This window comes from Ostrea edulis, chromosome 8, assembly GCF_947568905.1.
Source record: "Ostrea edulis chromosome 8, xbOstEdul1.1, whole genome shotgun sequence".
In the NCBI taxonomy this organism is placed as follows: Eukaryota; Metazoa; Mollusca; class Bivalvia; order Ostreida; family Ostreidae; genus Ostrea; species Ostrea edulis.
The window spans coordinates 37,572,033-37,592,082 of NC_079171.1; the positions used below are offsets into that span (position 1 = coordinate 37,572,033).

General features: G+C 34.9%; 1 protein-coding gene across 1 annotated transcript in view; it reads left to right on the forward strand.

Moving 5' to 3' along the window:
* The window catches only part of LOC125661916 (endothelin-converting enzyme 1-like), a 42,343-nt gene that overhangs the window by 10,580 nt on the left and 11,713 nt on the right, over nt 1-20,050 (forward strand). The window contains 7 exon segments of the mRNA XM_056146028.1: nt 113-331; nt 11,105-11,247; nt 13,919-14,113; nt 15,670-15,794; nt 16,038-16,143; nt 16,145-16,228; nt 19,974-20,049. Of these exon segments, the coding sequence (XP_056002003.1) occupies nt 113-331; nt 11,105-11,247; nt 13,919-14,113; nt 15,670-15,794; nt 16,038-16,143; nt 16,145-16,228; nt 19,974-20,049 (948 nt within the window).

The following is a 20,050-nucleotide window of genomic DNA, read 5'->3' on the forward strand; positions in this document are numbered from 1 at the left end:
GTTTGAATTTGGGGCACTTTATTTACAGCTGGTGACATTGAAGGAAAATAAAACAACCAATAAGAATTGACAGGACAAAACTGTCTGTTATGATGTTGAATATTTTTTACAGGGGGCACTAATGTGATCCGAAGGAAGATTATGAGGTCAAAGAAAGGCAGCGGCTGGCATAAGTCACGAGAGGAAAGGCCCCTTAGACCATCGAAGGAAGAAAGGCCCCTCAGATCATTCAACAGCCAAGCTGAAAGGGAACGGTTTACTGATGTCTGGAATACAGACACAGATTCAGATGATGAACTCTCCTGGGATGAAGACATTGAGTACAGGTCATGTGAGTACACAAAAATGTTTAGTAATGTCATCAAATATTGTATGATCAGGTTTGATGATGCAATACCCAGGTTTGATGATGCAATACCCAGGTTTGATGATGCAGTACACATGTGTTTTATGATGCAGTACACATTTTATGATACAGTATTTGAAGGAGTGTTTTAGAAGTTAAGTTGCAACTTCTTTAAATCCAAATTTCTTTTAATCCAATTCTTTTTTCAGAGCAAGAATAAAACATGCATAGAATGTAATATAAAACTCCTTTTCTGATGATACCATATTTGGAAAGAATAAGGTTCATTGTGATGTCATTTATGACATCACTAGTTTATGAATTGTGGAAAGAAGAAAGAAAATGGAGAAGTTCAGAGCAGTAACTCTATATGCTTGTAAGTATGGGACTTCTATTGTTTGTCAGAGACTCGAGTTTTTTAATTTCTTTTCTGAGATGGTTTTATGTGTATTATATAAAAATAACCACACTTTAACTATCAACTTCAGCATTTTGAATTGTACAGTCAACTCCACTTATATTGAAGTCTGTTATATTGAAATATCTGTTATATTGAAGTTAAAATAAATCCCCCAGTAGCAATATTTGTGTAGTTCAGCATTGGTTATATTGAACTTTGGATATAATGAACAATTCAGGTCGGTCCCCTGGATTTCATTATATCCAGAGTAGACTGTAATTATCAATGACTTGTAATATCCTTTTCTCTAATTGACCTTAAAGGACTGAATGTTTTATTTCTTTGTGACTTTGAAAAGTTTCCATGGATGATACAATTGGGTGTAACCGTTGCATGTGTGCATGCCTATTGATTTTTGATGAGGTTGGATGGTCGTGAATATCACTCAAATTCATATTTATTGTCTCTCTGACCAGTGGATGTAAATTATGCATCCATTTGTTGATTGTCCTTATAGAAAATTCTCCAATCATGTTGTCAAATAGGTTGGTGCTGTGTGCATAAATGATGATGAATCAGATTTACACAAAAATTCTGAGAACTTGCATTAGGAAGCATTTGTAACTTTCTAATCTTATATGTGAATTTTGAAAAAAAAATCTGAAAGCATTAAAATACAATAAAAAAATACACAGAATTAGAGAAAGTGTTTTAAAAAGCTGCCCATTTTGGATATACGAATACAATTTTATCGTAGATGAGAATGGGCGTATAATCTCTCCTTGTCCTTATTGACATTTAGAATCAAAAATTGGATATTTTACATCGTTAATGCATAATCATTAGTGTTTAGGCTGTAATTTATTAAGCTAAATTATCAGCGACACAAGAGACAAGGCCGTGTTCTGTACAGATTATCAGCCATTTCCCAGCTAGTTGGAGTCATTATATGGAAATGAACCATTCATCATTTGATACTGATCATGTGGAAACTGAGAACTGAAAATGACAGAGATCACATGTTTATGTGTAGGTCGAGTTTATTAGCGAACATTATTTCTTTATAAGGCCTAGATAAAACCTTGTTTGTTTTCTCCTTTGTCCACCTTCTGTTTTGACCTGTGGGTGATAAGTAAACTGTTTTAGTTTTTTTTAGGGTAGAATGCACTCTACAGAAATGGTATTTTATTCAGAAACACGAGTTAAAGTTTGAGTCCACTGACACGAAACAAAAAATTTCATGACTGAAAATAGAGAAAAAAATCTAGGTCTTTAGGAGTATAACAATAACAGTTTTCAATTACCGGTATAACCTACCAGGGGCATTTTTTTTCTGAGTCATGTAAAAACAGGAACATTTTGAATTACGTCTTTGAGATTAAACTTCGGTTTTTATTTTTTTTATTATTTATTATTTTTTTTTTTTCACATTACCCGATAGTACAGTAAGTCTTAATTGTTTAAAACAAAAACTCAGACTTTTTTAACGGTATATATACTTATGGGAATATTTGTGAGGAGTTATGTCCCTTACTGGAAAATAAACTGGTAACCAGGGATCGAAATTAACTTTTTTCACTACTAGCAAATTTTAGCTTGTGGATTATTTTCCAACTAGCAAAATTGAGCTTTTACTAGCATTTTTCAATCGATTGCTGTTTTACAGGAATTTAAGAAAACAAGCGTGTATCTATATCAAAATATAGGGAAAATCTTTTAAAATATAATAAAAATACACTTATATAGCGCCTTATCTAAAAATACTCTAAAGCGCTGTACAACATACTAAAATTTACAATTGATAATTAAAAGAAAAACCATAGAATACACAACGAATAATCTTTACACATATAAGCATGAATGCAATATTATGTCATAATGGATAAAAAGTAAAAATCAAGACAATTTAAAATATAAAATATGAGGCAAGCATACAACGTCCTAAATATATGAAAAACAAACAAGTAAAACTACTCAAAGGAATCTAAAACACAAATGTGCCCAAAGTTCATTAAATTTAACAGTACATAGCTATTTAAAGGTTATAGGATTGACAGAAAAGATGAGTTTTTAACAGACGTTTAAAACATTCAAGATTTTTGGCATTTCTGAGCTGGCTAGACAGATTGTTCCAGAGTGTGGATGCAGCCTTGTTGAATCTGCGTTCACCGTTGGTCTTAGTTCTGACTGATGGTACAGTTAATAGATTTGCGGTTTCTAAACGCAGGGCTCTTGTTGGGTTGTATGGAATAATGAGTTCCGTTAGATATCCTGGAGCCAGGTTGTGGAGACTTTAAAGTGCAATAATAAAAATAATATTGAGAATTCTTTCATTTAAATTTTAATGAATTATGTATCATTGGTGCATGATGAGGGTCATAGGGTATACTTGTGCAGTGAACTCGCTGTCCAGAGATCTACCACCTATTTACAACATCATGTGGTTTGAAATTTTGAAGACTGTTTGCGTCAATTCAAACTATATCTTCAAAACTTTTGGAAATTTCATATAAAAAATTTTAGTTGAAAAAAACCCCGCAAACTCTAAGTGTTTGACTATAGACTACAGAAGGACACCGCTTGAAGCGGTGACACTAACACTTTCATGTGTTGTTTCACGTAAACACGGACGAGATCAACATGCTTGCTATTTAAATCAGATGTCTCTGAGACGCCCAAAGTGTGCATGAAGTAGGCCATCTTCGACATCACTGACTGAGATGACCTTGGCCTTAGTTATTTATTCGATCAACGTTTACTTTTTCAATATTTGTATATTCATTCTGTAAAGCATTTCTATGCACTAGACAAAATTATTGTAAACTTTAAAGTACAGCCAATAAACCAAGGAAATCCGGAAAAAAGATCGGGGTTTTTTTCACTCGCAAAAAGCTGCGATCACTTGTGATTTTTCACTCGCTATGTCAATTTTTAACTCGCATTTAGCGAGTATTTCCCCTTAATTTCGTTGCCTGGGTAACCTCAATGTACACATGTATTTTAAAATTAATGACATTGCATTCTGATTTCAGAACGAAATAAAATCAGTACAATCATGTTGATGCTCTGTGTGAGACAAACTCTTCTAAAATCATCTCTCTCTGTCAATCCCCCCTCTCTCTCACCCCCTCCTCTCTCTCTCTCTCTCTCTCTGTCTGTCTGTCTCTCTCTCTCTCTCTCTCTCTCTGTCTCTCTCTGTCTCTCTCTCTCTCTCTGTCTCTCTCTCTCTCTGTCTGTCTCTCTCTCTCTCTGTCTCTCTGTCTCTGTCTCTCTGTCTGTCTGTCTCTCTCTCTCTCTCTCTCTCTCTCTCTCTCTCTCTCTCTCTCTCTATCTATCTCTCTCTCATTCATGACATTTTAAATATTTCATGACTTGTCCAGTGTGGGTTTTTGATTATTACTAAACAGTCCTACAGTGGAGATACAATTTCATTCATTTTAGACTAATCTCCGTCCGCTATGTGGTGGGATAGAAGGAACTTTATTCTGTGGTAACAATTTTCCCATCATCTGGACAAGCTGTTGTCGTGTCAATAATATATATCATTAAGCAGAGTTTTTTCCCGTGTTTCTTTTATCTGACAATACTAAAAATGTCATTCAGTGTATAAATAGTGTAAGATCGCATTGAATGCGGATAGATTTCTATGTGAACACTGCTATGAAAGGGAGCTAACTCTGACAGATAGATATATGTAGACTTGCTATCTTCATAACCTTAAGCAACACTAGTTAAGTGATAGAATCTTTTCAGCAGACCAAAGCGCTGGTTTAGAATTTGGATAAATATCTAAAAAAAAAGTTATATTGTGTCAATTAATACATCGCTTGCATTTTGTGAATTACAACCGATTTGGACAGATGGGTGATTCGTCATGGGATTTTTTTCTTTTTTTTTTGATTGCTGTAAGGTATGTGACTACAAATTGATCCCTGAGTTTGAATGTTTGTTTTAAAAGTTGGATGTTATAAAAAATTTGTACTGTAACAGTATGTCGACAGCTATCGCTGATGTGTTATTCAAAAGTGAGAGGGATTTTAAACGATAAGGGCACATGCATGTGATGAATAAAGATGAAAAGAGATTTGAAAAATGAAACAAATAATGTTCCCTGATGGTTGTCATTTAATATTGCTCTCAGGGTTTGTGACACATGGTCACCTCAAGCTTGGATGAACTTTTAAAAAAAAAAAACTTCCCCAGGTAAGATGTTGGTATAGTGGGATTTATTGAGTTGTGGACACGGTTTGTGATTTCATTTCTGGTTCAGAGGTCATGCCTGCACAGTAAATATTTTGGCAGGACAGGAATTGGGGACGTATGTTGGAATGTTGTGGGAGATCTATGTATATAAGTAAGTCAGTTTTATTTAGTTCAGAAACTTAGTGTTGAAGGTTACTGAGAAGAATATCTTTTTATTAGGTTCGTGACCGTGGAAACTTTTAATTAGATGTTGTACAGTTTATGCTTGAGAGAATTACATGCACTAGAAGGGGGTTTAAAAGTTGAAAATTCTTTTTTACTTGACTTCAAGTGTTAAAAATATTCAGAGAGACTCCGGTAACGTACTTATAAGTTAAGTTAATCCCAAAGTTGATTGTTTGACGGTTTTGTAAATGAGCAGGATTCTAGACCGATTCACCATGATAGGCCTGTGATTGTGAATTGTCAGATTGTATTGCAGATAGTTAAATGTACAGGCTAAATTTAAAAAGCAGACCATATTTGATATCAAACTGATGTGGTACTAGTTTGAAGTAAATGTCATAAGAACGGGAAATTGTAACAGATACTGATGTAAAAATATTAAATATACACAACATAACACTACACTATATAACATTTATTGATGTAGGTAAAATGTAAAATGGCTGTGCACTGGCTGTGCTGAGTATTGTATAATTTGCATGCTAATGTCCTGTCTAAAGTGGGGAATGCATAAAATGATCAGATTTTTAGTGTACATAATTCTGTCCACTATTTAGTGTATAATTATGTCTGCATAATTCTGTCCAGATTTTAGTGTATAATTCTATATTCAGATTTTTGTATATAATTCTATATCCATGCAAATTTTAGTATACTTTAATATTTTTTTTCCAGATTTGAGAGTATATTTCTGTCCAGATTTGAGACCAGGGCTCGAAATTAACATATGCCCGTCAGTCTGTGACTGGTTAAAAGTCTGGCGGACTGACTGACATTTGTTTTAGTCAGTCCGATAGGACTGGTTAATTTTCTAAAGCACATACTTATGAAATTTTATACACACATTTGGCATACTTCGATCTGTAGATATCAGATGAATCTGATTTGTAAATATAAATCCCACATTTAAGTGTTACAATATTGTCCGAGACATATTGAGTTAAATTTCGTTTTAATAACATTAATGAAATTAAATGTTTAATCATTTCTGGAAAACTCTGTTGGACTGGTAAAATTTTCTTTGGACTGGTTGAAATTATACCCCATCAGTCCGGCTGGACTGGTGACATAAAAAGTTAGCTTCAAGCCCTGGAGACTATAATTCTATCCGGATTTGAGACTATAATTATCTCCAGATTTGAGAGTATTTACTGTCCAGATTTGAGACTATAATGCTGTCTAGATTTTTGTTTTGTACCCGTTGCATTTATAAATTTGTCTGCACATGGAACCATTGAACTGTCAATATTACGAATTATTGTTTTCCCTGAGTAGAACGAAGGCACAAACCGCAACTAGTGGAGAGAACAATATGCGAACACGTTACATGAGATTTGATTCCACTTTTAAATGGTGAAAAATAATAACTAATTTGTAACCCTAAAAATTAAAACTTAGATTCTGCTGGATCGAGTCTCGTGTGTTAATTGGTTTTCCCTCAGGAGGCTTCATAAATGCAAGGTTTATAGTGGTCTTGTTTTTGTGTGCATCTGTCTGTCTTTCATTACATCTATCAGAACACCATGAAAGACTTTTCACTGGGCCTATAATTCTGTAAGTACTTACTTTTATTGCATATTCTATGTTGACATTTAGATCTTGAGCCGACACCCCACCCCCTTTCCCCTAACTTTTTTTTCCTTTCATCAGTAATGCCAATCGACCACACTTCACTATGCCTCAAACCACAGATCGTCTCCTCTAACTCTTAGATCCACCACCAGATATAGAATATAGTCCGTCACACCAAATTTTACCAAAGTCCATTCAGCAATACTCTTGCATTAATTATAATATGCTATCAATGTAAAACCTCACAGGGAAATGGACCGAGATTGTAACTTTCCCCGAGAGACGTATTAATTATGATTGATTGTTAAACATTTTAATGAGCCAGATTATAATGTTGATGTGTACTGGGTGTTTGTTACTGGTAGATCTGGTCCCATGACTGCTGTGGCCCAATTACAGTTTACTGGGGGTTACAAATTTCCTGTAACAGGTGTTAAACAAAGTCCACTGCCACTTCTTCATGTAGTTGGTTTTGTCATCCTCTGCAGGGATGCATATTAAGTTTATCAGAGATTTGGATTAATTGTGGCAGAGAGTTTACCTTATTTAGTAGGTAAGTCTAATGGATTCTGAAATTTATCATGTGGTTACATGCACATGGTGTAGAAATTTTAGTCATACATTTGACTTTCAATGTCTCCAACATTGATCTTTTCATAGTTCATGATCTCTTGAAGTGAATTAAATCATGTTCCTTTTTTTCCCTTTAGTATGTAAGAAAACAAACTTATTCATGATCTCGCAAACTTCCAATCTTTCGAAGTTCTTGATCCCTCAAAGTGAAATTCGGGTCCCGTGAAACCTATTTCATTGTTTTTCACTCCGGGTGGTGTACATTAGCAATAATACACTCTCGATAAAGTGTATAATTAGTTCCGCTTGGATTGTACCTAGATAATGGTGATGATCTGGGATCTTGTTTATTAGGTGTGGGGGTGGGGCGGGGATAGTCTTAATTTCACCTGTGCTTACTTTTAGGGGTAGATAATTATATCATTATTTAATTGTACAACATTAACAATCTGATAGCTCCACAAGACAGTGTAATTTTGAAAAGTTTGTTTTGATTTGACATTGAGTTAAAAAAAAATAATTTAGAGACCTGCCAATGAAATACATCGGAAGGAAAACATATCGAAACAATCTCAGAATGTTGTGAAGGACAGACTGTAATGCTGAAACCTTCCTTCGGGCCACCTCTCAATCTCTCCATTTTTCAAAGTTATGTCAAGGTACCTTAAACTTTGAGTTACCAAAAATCATCTGTATTTACTATGTTTCAAAAGATGATTTTATGTTTTAAAAAAATGACTTTTAATTTAATTAAATTGTGTTGCTGTCCTTAGCTGTGAAGCTTGAGGACACCGTATACATGTTTAAATTGGTCCATACATGCCCCTAATGTCTTTAAGGGGTTATTTATTTTGTAATTTACTGGTCACAAACTATTTAGTACGAATTGTTGCGAGCAATATGCATAGCCTCAGAAACTTGGCTAGATCAAAGATGATTAGAAAATCAAACTTGATTTCTTTTTCAGGAGTTGAAGCCATGAACCATCTGCCATTTGAAATACCAGCAAGGGGACATAACTCTAATCAGGAAATATGACAGATTCCGACAAAACACCGATTATAAATACTACCGATAAATCCGAGTTAGACAAGGCTCGGAACAGGATGATTGCGGAAGGTTATCGGTACCGCGCACTGGACAATCATCTGTCAGGAAGTGATTCAGATGATGGTAACTATGGCGCCCAGGGAAAGAGGGGGATTATGGGAGAATTCATGTGCATGACTGCCTTCTTGTTCAGGAAGCTACGAGTTGTATATCAGACAGCTATTGTTACAGTCAAGGAATAGTTTGGGGTTTGACATTAAACCCCCCCCCCCCCCAAAAAAAAGAAGAATTTCTAATATCTGTATAACCCTTAGAATATACTTTACCAAAATTAATTTGATGACAGCCTACCATAAATCTTATTTTTGGAACTTTTCAGTTTTAGTAGTATTAAAGAATTTTTTTTATTGAACTTAAGGGAAGTACAGATATGTTTATTCAGTACACATTGAACATAATCCATTAAAAAAATTATGACCGTCATATTCATATCCGTACCTGTCTTTTGATGCATGGAACATTTTGAATTTTCAGGAACTGCATGTGAATTAAATTTTTGAATTAAAAGAAATCAGAATGTACCCAATGAATCGTACAGAAATTTATGTCGTTGTTTAAATAGAATTTTCCCTTAGGCTGCAGCTGACTGGTATAAGCACAGGGTAAATCCATTGCACCCGGAATTGGGTGCGGGGTCGCATTAAAAGGGAAATCTCATGTGTTTTATCAATTCCACAAAACTAATTGCTATTAACTGCTGAATGTTATTGCTAAGGAGTGCTCTTTGCGACAGAAGGCAGTGGGACACGGGATATCGCGAGTGAGAATAAAACGGAGCTTGTTATCTAAACTAGTTACTTATTACTAAATAAATATGTATTGGGTGAAGAATTATGCTCATCAAGAGCGATTTAGTGAACATTGTATGAAAAGTATATTACGTTTTCTAGGAGGAAAGGTCACAGGTCAAAGACATAATACTAACTGATTACTGAGTATACATTGTTGGAGAGGGGGGGGGGGGGGGGGATGCCTCCATTTTGTGTTGACCTTGTTTTGATGGAAGGTACCGGTAATAAAAAAGCAGTTTTTTAATGCAATGATTGATCATATCTGGAAATATGAGAGTTGGGAAATCCCCTGTCTATCATCATGATATCTAGTAATGTCTGTGTTTTTATGTGTAGTTATTGAATTTCATGCAATACAGATGGAGGTGAAACGTGGGCATATTTTACATATCTCGTTTTAAAAATCTCTGATGAACTTGTCGATCATTCAGATCTCCTGCAATCTGTATTACAGAAAGCGGAACTAACAAAAAAAATAATAAAAACCTGTGTACTGCATCATTGGTTTATGAAACTGAAAAAAAGTAATGACGGAGTAGGAAGTCGATCATGTGTGATATCGCTCATCTCTATAATTATGATCATTACAATATTTTATATTGACTGTTTATGTATTGCAGAGATAATGGTGTTCCTGTGTTAGGATTATATGCCATTGTGTAATATGTATAGTCATCTGGGAAATAATACTGTGGTGTATTTATTATACAATTATTGACTTTTGATGAGGTTAACATCTCACATTATCAACCCCAGGGTGGTAATATATATTGACTGCATGAGATCATCATCTAGGAATATCACTTCCCTGGGGTTGATAAAGTGAGATGTCTTTACTGACATAGAAAATTAGTAAATGTTTTATTACATGATATGGTACAATTGTACTGTTTCTTTCTGGACAAAAAGTTAGATTCCTATTGCTTCATGGTGAAGTCGTACCGGAGTCCGTAACGCCACGAAGACAAACGATGTGGGAAATAGGAATAATGGTGAAAGGAGGATTTGAACAATGACACATTGACAAAATTAGCCACAATTCATGTTTTGTACAGAATTGAACATGCATTCTGATTTAGCCATTCAGGAGAGGGAGAAATTTTCGATCATTTAAGGACATTCGTGATGTTTCTCGATATGTAATTTTTGTGTTATAAAATCAGTTCTTACATATTATACAACAAGTTGTATAGACAGACATCGCTGTAGCAGATAAGGAGAGAAAAATCTTTGGAACAATTGGATGTCAAATCCGGGCCCTTTCAGTACTAGTTAGGTGATTTAACCTCTGACCTGCCCAGGAGAATATCCAAAATAGGATGATATTACAACACTATAATATTTAAGCCTGTTTTGGAAATCATACTAAAACTCTTCATATCCAAAAGATGAAAAAATAACTTTAGAGAAAAGGTCTGAAACGTCCTGAATGTCCTTAATAAGATCACCATGTAGCTTAATTTATACATTAATATATACTACATAAATGATGGCAAGCTACATTGTTAAATGGTATTACACATCATGACAACATGTTATTGCATTATTATATTAAATATCATGGCAGCATTACATTATAATTGTCATAAATCATTGTGTCATTTGATTGCATCTTTACAAGATATTTTGATCAATGACTGGCTTCAGTGAATATCATTTCCCCGATGTTGATAAAGCGAGAGGTCAACATCCTCGACAGTCAATAATTGTGTGGTGTATGCGATAGTATTTTATTACGATAGATTTATTATGGTATCACTGGTGTAATATTTCTTTTATTAAATGTCAATAATTGTGTGATATATACGATAGAATTTTGTTACGATATATCTATTATTGTATCAATGGTGTAATATTACTTTTATTGAATGGTCTTTATTACAGATACAGTTAAAAAGAGAAAAAATGGACAGAGATCAGTGTTGCAGAAATCTTTCATTTTACTGCTCGTTGTGGCGATCCTCATCATTGCGGTGCTTGCTGGAGTGATCATTTGGCAACATCTGCAGAAGACTGAATCAGAACGGGTATGTGTGTGGCAATAATGTACACATGTCCTTAGGGGCGAGATCAAAAGATCGATGTCAGATAAAAATCCAAATTCAAATAGTTAGAGGGAGGGAGGGTTAAAAATTCCTGTAAGTTTTTGTCATCTTACATTGATTACACTTTAGTGAAAAAAGACAAATGACTGTTAAAAACCACATAATGATTTTATATCATAAGGAACATTTAAATTATAGTTTTAATGTACACTTTCATTTGTTAATAATTTAATTCTTATTGTATCCTTGTCTCTGATTGGTCAAATTCCAATTGAGGAACACAGGTTATTTTTGTATAACCTGGTTTGGTCAGCTGGTTTGGTATGGGGACACACTCCCTTGACAACCAGATGTCGGAACTATTTTTTTCTCTCTCTCTAAACTTCTATGGAATAGAAAGTCAACGTGCACAATAAGATACTTCGGTTTGATACACATGTTGTTTTCTCGTTGTCAATATTAGCATCTAGGCCTACTTGTACGCAAATCACTTTTGTTAAACATCTTTCTCTGTATGTATGGTCGAATAATACTATTGATAGATTAAAACAAATATATTATATTCGAATTAATGATTTTCCAAGTAAGCATTACCCTGTTCATTTTGAAATACATTTCTCACTGGGGAAAAGGAGGGGGTGCGTTGTTTCATTCCTTGACCCGTCTTTCAACAAAGCAAGCAAAAATTCATACGTCACATTTTATCACATGACGTCAGACACATTGACATGTGGATGCTATTTGTTACTTGCTTACATATTTTCTTGTGTCGGATTTACTATTAGCGACAACATTGCATACAAGGGTAAGTTTTCATTTAGTAGAAGTTTTCAGAGTTGAAAGCCGTAAATTATTGCATTTTCTGATATTTGAAGATTTATTTTGGGTAGGCCTAAACAATGCAATTTCCCGTATTTTCTCAATCTGTCGGAGATGAGCGACTTCAAAGTCGATCTCTATCTCTAAAGGGCAGCAAAATACTCATTACATGGATAGTCTACACATATTTTCTATCATGATAAACTTCACTTTCGATACAATATTTTGATAAATGGCTAGGCTCCGTAGAACTAAGATTAAAGATGGCGACCTTTGGCTTCACAGCTAGATCTAGACGCTTCGTGTCGCTGTTGCTAAGTAAATCATTGCGCGGCTTGGTTGACTTGTATTTTTCCGAGTGTATGTACATTTTGATAAACGAAGGATAGCATCTTTGTCTCTTGCATTAAATTATAAGGAATGACTTTAATTCTGGGGCAAGTTATACGAGTATAACCTGGTTTAATGGGTCAGTTTACGCTTTTTTATAATCCGCTTTGCGGATTATGAAACGTAAACTGACCCAAACCAGGTTATACTCGTATAACTTGCCCCAGAATTAAAGTCATTCCTTAAATAAACAGTAAAAAAGGTATAGAGTGTTATTTATAGTCGTATATTTTTACTTGTAAATTAATATTAGTTTCAACATTCATCATATTTAGTTTGGGGGGGGGGGGGGGGGGGGCTTGGTGAAAACTACATGTGTGTGAATTTAGTTTTCTGTCAGACATTCAACTTTTGATCTCACCCCTTTGACTGGGGATGCTTATAGGTTTTCGTGGAATTATTATACTGCATTTTAAGCCACAAGTTGAAAACAAACCCAATTAACCCATTCATTTGGAATTGTCACCTAGCAGTCATCAGAACTTGGAGGGAGGGAGGAATATTATTATTCATTTAAAAAAGTTTTTCCGCAAGTGAGTTGGGTAAAACATTCTTGGAAACATAGTAGTTTTTCCGTCACTGTGATGAAAGTATTTTACCGCCCAGTCCAAACTAAATTACATATGTACATTCTAATGAATTAAACTAAATTACAGTCTAATGAATTAAACTAATTATACATTTAATGAATTAAACTATAATTACATTCTAATGAATTAAACTAATTACATTCTAATGAATTATACTAAATTACAGTCTAATGAATTAAACTATTTAAATTACAGTGTAATGAAAGGTGGGCTGAAAAAAAAGAGTTAATAAATTTCCTATTTTATAACTTTGCCGTTGGATTTATTCAAACATTCCAAACACACTACTTTTATTATGGCCTTGAATACTTTTCATTTAGATTCATGTGTCGTGAAATAATTCTTTTTTATTGCAGAATTGCCTCCAGATGTATTATATAAATATTGCATGTAGTTGAGGGTAACATTGAAAATTTTCACCCCGAGAAACCATTGTCAACCGAGGCATAACGACGTCATCTAACAATCTATGGCGAACCGTACACACATAAATTTGACGCATGTGATAATTTTTTTATAATATCACCCATTGTCAAGTATGTTACCCTTTGCTAGATACTATCACCCTAGAGCGCATGGTTTCTGTTCTCAGAGGGTAACAATGTTTTTTCAAATGCTTCTCGACCAATCAGATACGAGTATTTTACATGAAAGTATAATTATGATAATATTTGTCTCACAGTAACCATGACAATGGCTGTTCTATTTATCACAGACCTGCTACAGATGTATTGATATTTGTAATGTTTTACATTAACCATGGTAATGGCTGTTCCATTTACCACAGACGTATTACAAATATATTGATATATGTCTCACAACAATCATGGTAACGGCTGTTCTATTTACCGCAGACGTGTTACAGCCCAGAATGCATCCAGGCCAGTGCCTACATCATGGGGAAGATGGACCTTACCGTGGACCCCTGCCAGGATTTCTATCAGTACACATGTGGCAACTGGATGAAGACCACCAAAGTCCCGCCCTCCCGTCCACGCTACAACATCTTCTCAGAAATTGATGACCAGAACAATGAAAAAGTGAAGGCTGTGAGTATCTGTTGAATTTTGATGAAGGGTTGGTTAATTTTCAGGAAATATGTAACTCAAAGAAATTTGATGTCAGTTTGAAATTTTCACTGAAACTGCAATTGTTCACTTGATGAAATCTGGCATTATATATAGATTTCATCATCAAATACACTTTATATTCTGAAGAAAGTTTGAAATCAGTGTTTTTATGCATGAAAACATTTTATATAGTTCACATTCCATTACAATGTAATATATATGTAAGACTCTAAAGTGAGATGGTCACTCCAAAGTGCGATGGTCACACCAAAGTGCAATGATCTGCGCCAAAGTGCGATGGTTTGTTAACATTACGGACACCAAAGTGCGATGGTCACACCAAAGTCCAATGGTGCGGGGTTCAGCAGAGTTTGTGACGTCATGTCATTGTGACGTCATTCTTAACCCCTTTCAAAATGAAACCGATAAAATGCAACGTCAATTTGCCCCAACGAAGGTTCTCTCTGCTGCAGTGCTGACACCGACTTCTTCAGGATGTATTGGAGGAAGACACTGGTGATCAAGATTGACATGGACGACAGAAACGGCAAGTTTGGATTGTGAGATGGCGAAGTACATTTGTTGTCGAACTATCAACTTCGCCCAAACATTCTTTAATTCATGATCATTTATTACTTTGACGTACACGTAATAAATTTCTGGGGGTATGCTATAATACAAAACATTCTATACAATTTCACGTTGGAAAATGTTGTGTTCATTAACACGACAACTAAATGGTAATGCAATAAGTCCTTATCCTTATTGTTTGTGCAAGGATTTCGCACTGATGTTTTGGTGAAACAACACACGGTTGGTACAGTCTGTACCAAAAACACTGTCGTTTACAAAGCAATGGACTTCGGCGTGTCAAGACCATCGCACTTTGGCGTGACCATCACACTTTGGAATCCCATCGCACTTTGGAGTCCTATATATATATGAGTGAAAGATTCTCAAATGGGACATAAAAACAACAAACAATGAAAAGTTATAATAGTTTTGATTATAGAAAATCAAAACATGAAATTTATTTTTACATAAAATGTTCTGTGAATTACAGACAAGTAATGGCAGGAGTTGGTTTGATATCTCTGCCATTCATTAATCCTACAGTTGTATTTTTGATGGGGTTTTAACAGCCTCGTTTAAAGTCAGCTTTGTGCAAATTCTATAATTTTATAACAATCTAATTTACCAATACAACCTATGAATTGGGTGAAATGCTGTCTGACGTTTTTCATACCAATTGTTAGGGCCGTTCAGGGTTCTTTACACACTGATTTCAACTACGGATTACTCAATTTACAGATGAAGGTATAGGGCTCACGACGAGTGTGACTGGTCGACGGTATGCTTATACTCCTCCTAGGCACCTGATCCCACTTTGTGTGTCCAGGGGTCTGTGTTTGCCAACTCTCTACTTTGTATTGCTTATAGGAGTCCTGAGATTGGTCGTTATCTTCACTTTTTCTAATTAGAGCTTATCTACTAAGTGTGTTTGAACATGTGTTTTTCTGTGACCTGTTGTTTAGATTTTGGAGAAGAGCGGTTCAACTTTTATGAATAATCACTCCACGGCGATAGAGAAAGCGAAGACCTATTACAGGCTGTGCATGAACGAGGACAGGATAGAGCATCAGGGAGTGACTCCCGTTCCGTAAAGGTGCGTGAACAAAATCAAGATCAATGCAAGCACAAGTAAAACGGGGGGCGAGGATGCTTTCAGAAGATTAATAGAAAAAACTATTACAAATATTTTCAGGAGGGGGTGGTTGGGGGTTGGAGTAGAGCAAAGTAGTATCAAATGAGTGGGAAAAGTTATGTGAATAGTATTTCTAATAATTCTACTTGTAAAACACTGCAGTAAGTTATAAACTGGGAAATGTTAAAAATATTTCAGGTTATCTTTCTTTCAGTTCATACGTGACCTGCACTCTTGGCCTTTGACCTCAGCACATGGTGTCACATGGTCAAATGCATCATGGGACTTTCTCACGGCACTAACAAACCAATCACATGAAGGGATTTGATGCTTTGTTTGACATGACTGTTTCTGTAGATGACAAGAACAGCAGTCAGTATATGATGCAGGTATAGTGATAAGAAGTATTGATATCCGGGTAGCGTAACATATATATATATATATATATATTATATATATATATATATATATCATTACTACAGTAACTTGATCCGAAGAGTTGAATCACGTCGAGTTGACAGACGCAAATCATTAGATTACACGAGACGCGGGGCGTTGGGTTAGATCTGATGATCTACGCCTGTCAACGGGATGTAATCCAGCTCTTCAGATCAAGTTACTGTAGTAATGATAAATTTATCATATACCCCCATATGCATTTTTAAATCCACATATATAAGACATTAAATGTAATCCCAATTATAAAAAAATGCACAGTGAAACCATATGCAGTTTTGTTTGTGATACGGTCAATATTTTCCACATATAACGTTGGCAATGCGTTGATAAATTGTGACACCATTGTGATGTTGTCAGTTTCAGAGGATACTGATATGGAATCAGAAAACAACTGTATGGTAATACGGGAAAACTGGATCATGCTCTGTGAAATCCACAGTATAAAAAAACTGAAACATTGATTCATAAATTCGCTTCTCACCGCTGCAAGTTTGATCCTCGGGATCGACAGTGGTTGCATTTGAGAAGAGTATTGTAGTTGTCTACTCAAATGCATGGATTTCCTCCAGATATTCTAGTTTCATCCTAATGACCCTTTTGTAAAAATAGCGAAAGCCAATGAGAAGGTTTTAAATAGGCATAGACTTGATTTGAGCTGTAAATTTTTCAGTTCCATCATGCCCTTGCCACTTCAAATAAAAGCTGTAGAACTTGTTTTTTAATGGTCATAAAAATAAAGTTTAAACTTTGAATATTTTGCCCTTTGAATTAACTATCAATGGGGTAAAAGTCCTTGATTTTATCCTGAATCTGTCAGGTGCCCTATTCAGGAGTGGATCAAAGATTCTATTCACAGGAGTGGATCAAATCTTCTCTTCAATCACACTGGGTAAACAGACCTTTAAGGTTTTGATTATTTTCTGAGAATATATGTGTAGGTAAAACAAGGAGGGAAGACTGTCAGTCTTATTTGACCCTGGATTTTATTTCCACTCGTGTATGACCAGGTGTTTTTGAACATGTGTTTACTTTGATTCTTTTTTATACGCCTGCTTAAAAATTAAACATTCTTGATGAAACTTGATACAAAGAAAGATCACAACGTGGAGCTATGCATATATTGCAAGGGGAATGATCCAATGTTTTTTTCAAAGGAATTGGAGCCCTTGAACTTAATTTTTTCTATTAAAAATACTTTGTCTTCCCAACTCCTCCTAAACCCTTTGGGAGATTTTGATGAAACTTGGTACAAAGAACGATCACAATGTGGAGCTGTGCATATTGCAAGGGGAATGATGTCTCCCTGTTTTTGAAAGAGTTACAGCCTTTGGACTTAGATTTGCAAAATACATTGTTATTGCAACTCTGACGAAATCCCTTTGTGGATAATCCTTTCTTACTTGTTCAAATTCCTGGGTCAATATTATATGTGGGCGTATCATGTACTGATTTAGCGGTGCCCTATTTTTTTGTTCTGTGTATACTTTCATTCTTATTTGACCCTGTTTTTACCTTTACTTTCATTGAACCTGACTTTATTTCACTGGGTTTTTTTTTCTCAGTATTTTTCAAACAGTCATAATCTTTGTTACCTTTCTCTTTGTTTCTAAGCTTTCTCAGTTACAAGAAATGTAAAAGACTGTAGTGACCATGCAGTAGGCATGTAAAACAAGTCTGGATTTTGGGCACAGGTGCAAGTCCTTAAAAGGGGGATAACTCAATTTTATACGCCCGTCTTAAGATGGGACGTATTATGGTATGGCGTTCATGTCCGTCCGTCTGTTAGCTTTTTCGTGTTCGACCCGTAACTTAAATACTACAAGGCCTAGAATCATCAACTTTGTCTGTAGATACATCTTGGGTAGAAGGTGTGTCGCACATTAAAACCAGGTCACTGTGACTTTTCATTAAGAAGATATCCGTCTGTCCGTCCTTTTGTTTGCTTTTTAGTGTCCGACCCGTAACTTAAATACTACAAGGCCTAGAATCATCAAACTTTGTCTGTAGATACATCTTGGGTAGAAGGTGTGTCGCACATTAAAACCAGGTCACTGTGACTTTTCATTAAGAAGATATGGCCATATATGGCAAAAACTTGTCCGGCTCATAACTTGAAAACTATTAGACCTAGAATCACCAAAATTGGTCAACTAATGCATCTTAGGTAGAAGGTGTGTCGCATCCTACTTTAAGGTCACTGTGACATTTAATTAAGGTGATATAAAAAAAAATGTTTTAATGGGTACAATCTATACTGTTAACAATATGTGACGGGCGTATCATGTGCCGTGGCGGTGCACTTTATTTCATATTAACAATATATCAATTTTAGGAAATAATATCAATATTTTTGGGGCATGTTTTTTTTACATAATAGTTTTAGTATTAATATGTCTAATTCTACAAAATTTTTATTATTCCTATTTGAATAATGGTTATACCGTATATACTCGCCTATAAGTCAGATTTCATTGGAGTTATATTTTGGTCCAAAACTCTTTGTCCGACTTATAGGAGTGTCCTAAGAAGATTGGTATTTTTCTGGATGGCGTAATGTATAGCCTAGTATTTTTTAAACAACAAAAAACATGGTCGAAATAAACTAGTAACTCTTCAATTTGTTGAGAATAAAAAAAATGAAATATCAATGTCACATCCCAAAATATTATTGGAACACAGATAAATACATAAGAGTATTGATATGAAATTGATTTGTCAAGAAAAAAATGTCAAATACCGGCGCATATCTCAAAATATTATTTGAAACATAGGTAAAAATATTAGAGCATTGATTTGAAATTATCAACCGATTTTTTAAAAAGTTAGACCGACTTATGAATGGGTCAATGGCAATTCCCTCCAAAATAACCTAAAAACTATACAAACGACTTATAAGCAAGTATATACAGTATAATTCATGGTAAGCTTGATTGATTGTGGAAAAAGCAAAACCTGCATGCCGCATTAAATTTTTTTTAAAAAGTCGTCCCATAAATCTACACCTACTGTTAAATAGTATATATAGATTAAATTTTCCTTACATTGCAAATTTCTTTCACATCAGGCATCATATTTTCCATGCATATTCCTTGTGATAATTCTGTTCAATAGATCTATGTAAAAGAACTGTCTTTAATCTCAGCAAACAGTCTCACTGTGTTCCTCTTATAAAAGTGAGACATGGAACAGTATTCTGCTCAGTCTAAGGGCCCTGATGTCCAGCACAATAATTATTGTATGCAGGAAACGTAGAGTTCTTTAAATCCACACATCACAGGGTGGTCCCTGTCCTTTTTGGTACAGGGTCCGGGTCCCATTAGATTGGGAAAATTATCGATGTTTTGGGTCAAATTGGGAAATTTTACATTTTGGGCCTTGTTGAAAATGCACGAGAAGTCATATGTAAAAATGAAACTAACATGATATAATATTTTTTATACACACAGTGTAAAAGTTTGTGATATTGGGAATTTCTAGATAAGTAAATTGGGAATTTTGGTTTATTTTCCCAATTGGGAAGGGTCCGTTTATCGGACCCAATTCTAAGAGATTGACGGCCCTGCATCATAATGAACATCACTGTCAATACCAATAATCATTTGATAATTACAGGTTGTTTTTTTTTAATTTTAAGCAAAAAATAAAACTTTTGTACATACATATGCATCTTTACAGTTTAGTCAGAGTGGTTTATCCTTGGCCTCCAGAGAAGAATATTTCACCAACCACTCAAATTACCAAAGCATAAAAAC